At 39.1% G+C, this 12,217-nt stretch overlaps 1 protein-coding gene across 1 annotated transcript in view; it reads left to right on the top strand.

Moving 5' to 3' along the window:
- The window catches only part of CNTN1 (contactin 1), a 259,953-nt gene that overhangs the window by 239,267 nt on the left and 8,469 nt on the right, over nt 1-12,217 (top strand). Inside the window, exon 23 of the mRNA XM_054188409.1 lies at nt 1,007-1,163. Coding sequence (XP_054044384.1) covers nt 1,007-1,163 — 157 coding nt within the window. The remainder of the gene's footprint in view (nt 1-1,006; nt 1,164-12,217) is intronic.

Here is a 12,217-nt window from a genome sequence, read left to right as displayed (position 1 = left end):
TAAAGGTGAAGCTATAATGCTCAGAGACCACAGACATCCAGCAGGCTTAGCGCAAAGCCAGTGGCCTTAGTCAATATGATGAGAAAACACTGGGACACTGAAAATCATTTGGGTGGTAAACTGTTTTATGGAAAAGTTTAGACCAGTGACTGCAGCAACCTGATTTCCCATGTGATTACATTTATTGTCTACTGCTTAAAAATAATGCTTCAAAATTTAACACTTTAATAGTTTTTCCTTATACCAGAATGCATTGTTACAGCTTCCTTTCTCATCTCCATGGGAGCTGCAGTGCCTGGAACACGAGTTCTTTAAAGTCTGGGAAGGTAGAGGAAGGGAAGGGACACTTAACCTCGTTAGATGCAATTACTGTATAACTAGAGCAAGTGTATATACTAACTATAGGGTGTATAGAAAGCTTCAAAAATTAATTCTTGTTTAACTTTGCTGCTTGCTTGGCAGCAAGAAAATTAGTGTTATGTTCTACATGTACAAATTTTGCTTGAGGAGTTGAACTGCTTCCTGGGAATTGCTGACAATGTTTCACAGAGATGATTCCAGAAAGAGTGGAGCTCTTTTCTAAATGTCCCACAAGACATATACCATCAAATTTGCAATAGTTTAAAAGCACTGACAGTTAATAATAAAATTAATGATTGTTTAATTTATGAAAAGAGTAATAAATTTTATGTCAGAAGACCCAGCTGAGTTCTGAGTTTTTTATTTGATGCTCTTTGCCACACTGCGTTATTATCCTCCATCGTTTAATTACTCATTTTGAAAGTAAGGGCTGATTTTATAACAGAGAAAACGATGAGGGAACATCCCATCTAGATTCACCCTATGTAAAAGTGGAAAAAGTAGTATCAGCCACTAAGTTTTTTGTAAATATAGGCTTCATATATAAATAAAAACCTAATATGTTTTCCTTGACACACTGTACATGTGTAACTGTTTTCATGGAAATGTAGCATTTCAATAACTATACTTACTGTGACTTTCCTAGGTACTGTATAGACCAGATGGACAACATGAAGGCAAGTTGTTTTCAACTGGAAAACACACAATAGAGGTCCCAGTTCCCAGTGACGGTGAATATGTTGTTGAGGTCCGAGCACACAGTGAAGGAGGAGATGGAGAAGTAGCTCAAATAAAAATTTCAGGTGAGCAGATAACTTCCTTTCTTCTTTCCCACACTCCTTGGAAATCTTGGACTAAATATTTTCCTCTTGTACACTATCCAGAGATGGGCACACCATCTGAAATTTGAGAGGCAGCTCTTCAACAGTGACTGCACTGAGAATTAGGGTTTATCTTAAAGTCTTGCTGAAGACTCATAATGCACGCAGGACACTTCAGCAGCAGTCCGGATCAGTCCTGGAAGCTCTGCCAATCTTCCAAAAATCAGACTGTTTCTGCTGGTGCCCCCAGTTAGGCTATACCACTTTTGGTAGTGACCTACAAGCATAACTACATGGTGCGGGCCTCAGACTGTGAGAGAAGCTGCCCATTCCTAAAGGAGTGAACCTCCGATCTGCTGCTTTTCAATAATATGTACAGTTCATATCACCTAGTGTGAACTCATGGGTATCACCGTTTTTGTTTGTACGAAGCATCTATTCTAGTCTTGATCAAATGGAACCTAGAGGTGGAGAATCCATAATTTTATGGATTCTTTGTTCTCATGTTTAATCATCTGCACAGTTCGCATTTTTTTTTTGCCTAATTTTTTATCTATATATATCTGGGTTTGGGGACTGGTCATCACTTCCTTTTATAGCTTTTGTGTACATTAAAGAGTCTTTTTGTGCCTGATATGTTCTCCCACTTAAGAAATGTATATCAGTCAAGTTACTGATCAAATGCCAAACAGACTGAGCACCTTGAATTTCTCCGTGATAACATTTTCTTCAGGTCTTAAATGATTTTGACAGCTCTTCTCTTCACCTCTCCCACTTCTGAGAATTCCTTAGGACCATGGACACTATAGCTATATGCACTGTTTCAATTCTGCTATCTGCAGAGATAGTCTCGCCTCCCTACACTTTCTGCTCCCAGCATTATTTATGAAAGGCTTTCGTTAGCTATTTATTTCCTTGCACTGGGCTATAAAATGGTGTTTGTCCAACACCAGCTCAAAATCTTTCCTGGAATCGTTGCTTTCCAGGATACAGTGTCTAATCTTGATCTGTGTGGCCTGTCTCTTTCTTCCTAATTTTATAATTTTGTGTGTGGCTATGACGAAGCACAGTTGGTTTGAATGCCTTACGTTCCCATGCTGCCTGGATTTCTGTATGAATGTGTTGCCGTCATCACTCTACTACTTCACCATTTTGGTTCATGTATAAAGTTCCTTAGCTGTTTACTTCTGTTTTTGATGAAAATGATTGGATTGTGTTTGGTCTGTTACCGTTCACTGTGGAATTACTCTAGAAACTCAATAAGCATTCTTCAATAGTTGTGTTTTGAAATCTGTTAGGGATTGAATTCTTAACCCATTTAGCATACACTCTGTTAATTGTGTGTACCATTTTCTGTGAAAATGTTGTAGGGCAACAAGTCAACCACTCTACAAAAGTTGTAATATGTTGCATTATATTATCATACTCTGGGGGAATCACTTTTAACATGTTTTATGAGTTGCAAAAAAGTTGAAGCAACTTCTGTCTTTAGGACATGTCTTAGGTGATCTTTGTGTCATACTTTGAGTCATATATTATCATCTGCCATCAGTGTGGTGCAAAGACTTTTTAGGTAGCAGCAGGTATATTGCTTCCCAAAGTGGAAGCAGAACCATCATGTCAGTACAATGTTGAGCCCAAACTGATCAGTCTTTCCAGTAAGACCTGCCCCAAGCTTTTTGTGGCCTAGATAAAGGCAGCATTCCCTGGACTCAGTTTAGGAAAGATCAAAAAGGAGACAAAAGACGGGGTAATCTCTTTGGAATACACGGTATACAGAGAATTGGGCAAGCATTTCAGGCTGTTTCTGGGCTCAAACCATGCATTTTCCAAAGAGCAGAATTAAGTGTAGTTTTAACACCTACACATGGCAAATTATGCCTGCTAATTTTTATTCTTAAAGAAATTTTCCGGTAGTGTAACAGGGTTTAGAATAATTGCCCAAAAAGGGTGATAGAGTAGTGAGAAGCTTTTAAGTAATGATGATTTTTCTCAGGCTCTTGCAGAGAAGATCTAGTTTGATAGGAATATTTGTTCTGGTGGTCAACTGGCCAAAATGGAACTTACATATTTATAGAGAGATATAACCAATAGCTAAGGCAAAACATAAGGCATCTTATGAAATCCAGAGAGGACCATTGCCTTACTTGACCTTTAGGCATCTGATTCCAGGGTTTGCAAACCAAATTAATTTCCTGCATAAGTGAGTGGGGAGAATTAAGCAACTAGGGCAGGGATTCAAAATAGCCTGGATGCTGACCAGGAACGACCAAATCTTAAGCAAACTGGAAGGCTGCACCAAAGAGAGCAGAATGTCTGGAAAACCTGTGTGTCTTCCAGATTGTTGTTTTCCTGTTGTTCATTGGGTCTCAAATCCAGAGTAGCCTACATAAATACCTGAGGTAGGTGTCTAAGCTCCCATTATAATCAGTTGTCATCTAGGCTCTAATTCCAAAGCTTAAACAAAGCCTGTAGGGTTTGAGATGCCCCAGATTACCAGGGACATCCACACAACACTGGCAGGCGTGACATGGGGACTGCATGGCGTGACATGGCATGACTACAGGGGACCTGAAGTCTTCTGGATCAGCAACTGGAGGCCAGACAGGACACCAGGAGATACCTCTTGGCCTATATTTCGGGCATATGAATTGCACCCTTTTGCGAACCAAAAGCATTTCCTTGATTTGTGTAGCTGCTGTTTGCTGTGCTAGGCTACTGTCTTGGCAGCCTGTTGTAGATGTAGTCTGTGCAATTCTTAGCACTTGCTGAATTAGGTTTGAATTTGGTTTAAGTACAAGAACATCTAGTTCAGGAACCTTAACTGGCCCTGAGGTTGTAACTTAGGTATTAAAAATACAGCACATTTTAACTAGTAAAAGTTACGTTTGAAAGTCAAATGTAAAAGAAACTAGAAATATATGTTATTTCTAGCTCAACCCCTTGTCTAAGGGAGAAAATATCTTTTATGTTTTCCTCATCCTGCTCCTTCTCAGAGAAAACCCAGGCACATGCTGAAGAGGGAGGCAAACGTCCTGCAACAGCTTTGCTCTCATGTAAGCAGTCAGCTTCCTATGGGATACAGTGTTTTAGTTGAGAATATCTAAAGGAAGTTTACCAAACACAGCTATCTAACATGCATTTCTTTGTAGTGAACATCTTGAAATACAAGTGCTTATCATAAAATTACTCACTGTATATATGGTGAGCTGCATTTCAGCATATTGCTATAATCAATGTAAAATACAGTCATGAACTGTTGTATTTTATTAACCAGTGCCTGCTGTACAGTTAGGGGTTTGGGGATATTTTTCAAGCCCACTATAGTAAATTAATGAGCTACACCATTTAAAATTCATTCCTGAGATACCACAACCAGTTGAAGGTTGGAACTTCTTGTTTAACCAAAGGAGTCAGTTTCAGTGGCTAATAATAGGCTTATCTGTTTTCTTTGAAATATATTAAATCTGAGATATTTTTTTTTGCCTCTTGCATGCTTTTTGGCTTGCAGTGCTTTGTCATAATGCTAATATTAATGTAATCAAAGCAATCTTGCAATCAGTAGGAACTAAAACCATATGGTGCTTCGTTCTTTTCTCACTTCGCTTGTGGCCTCAGTGCAATTTATTTATGCCAGAGTAAGGGAAAATCAAATCATGCTCTCAAATTTTAAAATTTCATCCGGGGTGGGAGAGAGGGGAGGGTAACTTCTCATTTGGGAAAATATGGTGAAAAAATGAAGATACCACGCACCTTCACCTTCAAATACAAAATCAGGTTAATGTCTCAGTTTAAATAGTGACATGGACAAAGAATAATTTATGTACTGTATATGCTTACAGCAAGAGAACAAAATTACAGCTTCTCTCTGCTCACTGCACACATATATATACACATATGAATTCCATTTGCCAGAGGCATGTTTTAGGATCCTGAAAAAGTATTTACTTTGAAGCATAGCTTTTTCAAAGGAAAATGCAAAATTTTTGCCCATACTAACTCACAAACATTTTAATTATTTTATATTTTAATTTCTTTTTAAATTATTATTTAAAGGGGACATTAATATTTATTGCACATATTAGTACCAAGTAAATCAGGTGATCATTCACTTTTCATGTGGTATAATCAAAACCTTTTGGTCATAATTTGAAAACGTCCATCTGTTGCAAAGATGGTTGTAGTAGTAAGAAAAGAGGAGAGCACACATAAAAATAATAAGGAATGCTGATGGAAAAAGTCCTCTAACTGGCATGACAGTCCTCTGTTACTGATATTCGAGCTTATTATGCATCTGTGACAAGAACATAGCAAAAAGCTTCTACTAAAGTAAAAATACATTTCCAAAAGAGCTCTCCTCTACATGAAATGTAATTTTCACAACTCATTTGGCTGTTGTCTCATGGCTCCAAAATAAAGTAGAAAGTACTCAGAATACCCTCTTACCTCGCACATGAATTTGCCTAAAATACAACATATTTGGTTCTCTGGTACTTCTCTTGATTTTCCTTCATCATCACATTTCATTTCATCACAGTTCTAATTTCAATTTCTAAATTCCAGGCCTCACTTTGACAGCTAAAGGTTTGTCAATTCCATGCATTGCAACGTATTCAGTGGTAGAACAAGCATTTTCTTGAAAACCATATTCTCCTTAATTTCAATTTCTTCTCTTCTTCATGTATTTGAACTCAACAGTAGGACAGACTGCAGAAATTTTTTCATATCTAGTTGCATTTTCTTAGTCTGCATTATTTTATGATAATCCCAATGCTGTTTATTTTGTCCTTTAGGTTTATTTGTATGGGAAAGTCTGGATACACACAAAGTGTGAATACAACAAAATTTCATTTTTAGCCATAAGGCTTGTAACTAAGCTGTGCAGTGGTGGTTGTCAGGCTTTATAGCTAGAAATTGGATGTGGGTGTACAGGGATTTAGAAAACAACAGAGGTTTGAGAGACCAATATCACACAGAACAGCAGCAGGATAGGTTACTTATTATCAGAGAATACTGACAGGACAGGAATCCATAGTTGCTATGCATGAGAAAACACAGAAAAAGTGGCCACTGTGTTGAAAGGACCACGTAGCTTCCCTCTGCTTTCATCTTCAGTCTGAGTTGCCACATGCCCGTCTGTGTGAGCTTGGGAACCGCCTGCAAAATCCCCACTGACGGCTATTGCATGGTCACATGAACGCATGAGAACTCTGCAGCGCCTTTAAACATTAGCAAAAAATAAGTCCGTGGCAATTTCACCTACCTTGTAATGTGTTTTAACTTGTTACATGTTGGAAGTTTTTCTGGCTATCCCCAAGCTTGCAGGAATGCTATAGGAAGGTGTGACTGTCCTGGAAAACATACATTCTTGTTGGATCTCGGAAAGTAAACACGTTGAATATACTAAAAGATACTAAAGAAAGATACTATAAAAGTATAGAGAAAATCAGTGAGGGTTCCACAGCTGTGGAGTGAATTCTGGGTGAGGAGTGTGAGAGAGGCGAGGAGCCCTCAGCTGGAGTAAGGATGACCAGTGAGGTAGTCCAGAACAATAGGAAGAGGTAAGGAGGAAAAGATTATTCACTTTTAGTCACATTATGAATGTATGAATGAAGGTACTCAGAAAAAGGAGGCAGCAGATTGCGAACTATCAAAGTAATACTCTTTTGTATGGCACAAAATTAAGTTGTGGAACTTCCTATGACAGGATCTTGTGCAGGACAAAATTATAAATAGAGGCTTGGTCTACCAGCCCTTATTTAAAACTATGTCCTGTATTCAGGCTTTGACTCAGGAGCTAATGAACAGAAGCTACAAAGTAGCTCAGGAGCTACTTTAACACAAGTGGGAAAGAGTGTAAGAGGAAAGTTGTATTCTGCATGCCGTGATTTTTTCCCCCTTTCCACTGCATCCGTTGCAGACCGCTGTTGGAGTCACCGTCCTGAGCTATTAAAAAATTCAGCAAGCTTTTGATTGCCACTGTTACAGTAGGACCATCAATTCATCAGTGAATTAAAGGTCTTACATTCAAATTCAATTTGGTTGAACTATTCTTCTTCATTAATTTACCCAGTTTATCATACAGCTACTTTCAGATTTTTATTACACCAACAGAGGAACACTATACTTCCCTTTTATGAAACAAAATGCTTGGTATTTTATATTCATTGTACTTTAGCATTAGAAGAAGATGGAAAAATTCCAAAAGATCATTACTTAACTCTCTTATGCTTAAATGTAGCAACATAGCAAAAAAGAATATCACAGAAAAAAAATCACGTAGCTCATAGAATGAATGCCAAGATTAGTATTTTGCTTTAATAGTGTAATCCCTTTGATGCATAATGATTTATTTTAATACAAATGCATATTCTGCTTTCACCTCTTGGTAGGACATTTAACTATTGAACTATATTTATACAGTGTTTTTAATTGCTTTGAGAAATCAAAGCCAGACGAGTAGTGTTTGGAGTGACTTAAAGTAATCTTTGGAAGACTCATCTCATTAATTTTTTCCCCTTAATAATCTAGCCAGGATTGCAGACGTGATCACAGGGGTGAAGGAATGAAGAAGGGAATACTTTCTAGTCATGACAATTCTTACGTGTTTTAATTTTCAGTAGCAAGACGTGGAACTGCCTTATTCAAATCCTTGTGGTATTTTTCAGTTCAGCAGTTAACAATCTATCTTAATTTTTATGGGTGCCTTGGAGTGGTGGCGTGCTCATACCTCTCGGTTTTATGCACCTAGCCTAGCCAGACTCCTTTTCTTCTTAGCAAGGCGAGTGATTCAGAACACCTAGATTAGATGTCTGCTGTTTCACCTTTTGATGAAACCTCTCTCTCAAGAGAACGAAACCCAGTGATTCTGTGACAAAGGTAACAGTGGTAGTTTTCCAGTTACTTCAGTGGCAAAGTCCAAGAGACTTCAGAAACACTCTTTGATAGGAAGGTGCACAGCTCTTCTCTTTACTTTAGTATTAAGGAAGTATCACAGAGTCTAGTTCTAAACACCAAGGTTTAGAGTGGTGGAGAAGGTGATCTAACAGAAGTACAGAACTGTATAAAGAGCGGTTACAAAGATGATGAAGCCAAAGTCTTGGTAATGGCACATGATACGTTATAGGGCAGTGGCCAGAAATTGCAATTTGGGAGGTTCAGACTGGACATTAGGAAAAACCTCACCCAGAGGGCTGTGCAGCACCAGAGCAGGTTACCCAGAGAGGCTGTGCGGTTCTCATCTTTGGAGATTTCTGTGACTCAGCTGGGCAAAGCTGCAGCTGACGACATCCAGTGTCGGCGGCAGTCCTGATAGGAGTGGGAGGTCAGACTAGACAGCCCCAGAGTTACAGCCAGGTATAACCAGGCATTTTGTGCTCCTTAAAACTGTATAACTTCCAAACTTCAGATCTACTGACAGTACATTAAATGATTAATGTTTCTTTAGAAGCACAGTTTGTACTGTGATTATTTGGCAGGTTTGTATTCACGTATAAATAGAATTACTTGTTACTACAGATATTAAGAGCAGATAAAATCACATATTTGCTAACTCAAACATATCTTTTAAGTGCCAGTGACAATACAGGAAATACTTGTGTGTATTTTTGCCTTCTTTACATAGATATATTAAATAGTACATCTTACTACATACTGAAATTCTCCATGCCTTTTCCAGAATACATGAAGAACTTTGATGTCAAAATGTTCTTGCCTTTAAAGATTAATACCATATTTTTTACTTTCACCGAATGTCTAAAGCCTGTTCAGTGAAGCAATAAATGGAGAGTTGACAACAGTTTTTCAAAGTAGGCACTGGAAGAGCCCTACCTGGTCTGTCTTCTGGGGCTCTTCAACACAATTATATTAAGCCAGTGGGAAGGGAAGGAGGAATATTACTTCTGTCAAATTAGGAAATGTCAGAAGAATCCTTCATCTAAGTTCGTGTGAATGTTTTAGAGTATTAAATTTGGTGCTTGTGGCTCTAGCTGTAGAGTGGCTGAAGCAAGAACTTTATCAGGAGAGAAACTGTAACCGAAGATCAATTTGAAACTTTCTTCTCCAGAAGCACGAAAATCTGCTTGATTTTTTGCTTTTCAACTTTGGTGTTTTAAAATCCAAGGCTGCAAGCCATTTTAGAAGGTGTATTTTAGAAAAGTCCATTTTCCTGGGCTCAGTATAGGAGAAACTACGTAAAAGGCTACTTAAACTGTGTTGTATGTGATGCAATATTTAGATGATATAGGATACATTAAAAAACATAACGATCTTTTCTGTGCTTAAATTCTGTAACTCAGCATTATTTTCTAATAGTGCTGAGCAGAAATAAGTGGAATGTAGAATTTAATGTGGCAGCGTAAGTCACTCATCCAAACAGATGAGCAGCTGTTTAAAGCTGGGTTTAGGCACTGCTGGCTCATTTAGATATTATCTCTAAAAAAATGTTTCCCTCATTTATCTCCACATGAGAAGATTTTGTCTCTCCCTAAAACAAGTATTTCGTGAATTTCTAAGTTATTATTTTCTGTAATAACAGAAGCCAGTGATGGGTTGTTTCAAATCTTTTTCTGACATTACACAGTATGGAGGTAAAAAACTTTGTCTGGCTTTAAAGGAAGAGTTTGCACTCAGTTACAATGGCTGGTAGTAATTCTGTATCAGAACACTAAAATGTAAAATGATGTGCTCAGCTGGAGGGGAATGTGGTACTAATCACAGCCTTTTCTGCATGTACCTGCAATCTGAAAATCCTCACAATCTGAAAATTACTTTGTTAGAAAGCCAAATGGAGTTGCCAACAAATGTGTCAAACTAGGAACAATTTCTCCGCTAACCCCCTGCTCTTGGTTTGTGTTGTGTTCCTGCTAGTTTCTACCTTCATCTCTTTCTCCTTTTATTTTATCTTTGTTTGAAACTGGGAAAATCGGAGCATTCCCAGTAAAGGTTCTGTTTTAACTGGTGTACCTTTCCTCTGGTTTATGCAGCCCTCTAAGATGCTTTATCCTGCCTATTCCTATCTGTCTTCTTTACCAGAGATCCTGCTACCTTGGAAAATTGTATTGACCTTTCTGGTTTAACAGTACCCAATTCTTCAAAGTATATTCTTATCAGTAAAAATTACATTATTTTGCTCTAGAAAGGCACGTGCTAGGCCAGCTGTTTGCTGTCTTCCTTTCTGCAGTAACTTCCATGCCCAATTTAAGATATTTTCTGCCTTGCCAAATAGCAAGGACATATTGAAGCTGAGCTGGCCTGTTGGACTAACTTATTTTCTTTGCTGCTTCTCAGTCCACTGGTTGATTCTGCTGCCTATTTGCCACATTGGTGCCCAGCCTTGGGCGATTCCTGTTCCTGCTGTTCCATGCTTGCTGTGCTCAGGGGGCAGAGGGAGGGGGGCTGTGTTTTGGCAGCATTGCCTGCCTTCCGCATTACCTCCCTCTTTCTCAAGGGCTGCACGGTGATGGGACTTACCTGTACATGGAGACTGTGTGGCACATAGCCAGTGTCATGAGCATGAGCCCTGCAGTGTCCTGTACCTGCTGTGCAAGTCTTATCACATGCTGTGGAGGGACAGTGGCCTCTCCCTGCCATGAAGCAAACAGTCATCCAGCCCGTAGAGACTGGGTGCTTCTGCTCTTGTAGAAGCTGAGGGCATCCTTCTTCATCTTCTGATGTGTGAGCCAGGCTTCCAGGCTGAAAGATGAAGATTTTCAAGACAGGCTTTTAATGTAACTCAGTATTTATACATGCCACATTGGTTCCCAAGAACACAGAAATTCTGAAACTATAGTATTTTTCCCATTAATTCATCACCGTTTTTCACCTGAAGAGTTTCTACTGTTCACCCATTGTACCATGTGGTTCTTTAAATGTGGACTATTTGCAAGTGAAAAGGAGTGACAAATCTGGTGTATAGTTAGGATGAATTTATTTGTAAAAAAAATTCATCAATCCCTATTTTCTTGAACAAGGAGGAGCAGGATCTTCACTCAGAAATCCCCAGACATGCCAGCTGGCCAAAGAAGATCTTTCCCTTTTCTGCTTTTCAGGGTTACAATGAAACTTTCTCTAATGGCCTCCCATTTTTTCCTGAAAAATTAGCCCTTTTTGATGAATACTCTCTCAGAGGATGATCAAATTCCTCTGAATATCAACCATAATTTCTGAGACAATGCAGAATACATTTATGTGGGAACATTCACAGCCAAGTGTTTTGCCACACCAGACAATCAGTGTAATCACAGATAAGCTTTTCTATTGGGACAAGCCACCGAAACTCACTCCAAGCTCCTCCTGCTGCTTCAGCAGGCAGTTTCCAGCAGCAAACATCTCCTCCTAGCCGAGTACATGAGCCAGCCTTGCTTGCCCTGGCAGTACTCCTGGTGCTGCTGGTGAGCCAATTTGTCTGGAGTGTTCGCTGACAACTGGAGAGACAGGGCAGATGCTGAGAGGTATGACAAACCTTTCGGTCATCTAAGCGATCCTGAAACTCACAAAATGCGCATGAAGTATGACTACAACTGTTGGCTGGGTCACAGAAGGACCATAGTTTGTTCTTGCGATTATTTGTTGAGTATACTGCTTTAAAAGAGTACATTTAAAAAATATTGCCTGTGGTCTTCTACTTAACTCCCCACGCACAAGAATATGTAATGAACATTAATATATATGAAGGGAAAGAGGTAGTTGAGAAATAATTTACATTTATTGATAGTTAAGTAGTAGCCCACCGACTGAAAATTATCTGCTTTTCCTCAGAGTCCAAGGCATCCTTTCATTTTGGCAGCCCAGGTCGCTAGCAGGGCCAGAGTCAATGGCAAAGCAGCCCCCGCAGCTGCCTGCCGACGCTGCCAACACACCGGGTGCCATTGCCAGAACAAAACAACATGTTTACTTGGCTCTGGCGTATGGATTTTCAAGTAGGAGAAGACAGACTAACACCATGGGGTGGACAAACCACCCAGAGCAGCAGCAGCCCTTCAACTATGTTTTTAATGGTCTCTCTCTTTTTCTTATGATAGTTTTAAAGCTGTTCT

The sequence above is a fragment of the Rissa tridactyla genome, chromosome 1 (assembly GCF_028500815.1).
Source record: "Rissa tridactyla isolate bRisTri1 chromosome 1, bRisTri1.patW.cur.20221130, whole genome shotgun sequence".
NCBI lineage: Eukaryota > Metazoa > Chordata > Aves > Charadriiformes > Laridae > Rissa > Rissa tridactyla.
This window is presented reverse-complemented; position numbering and strand designations above follow the sequence as displayed.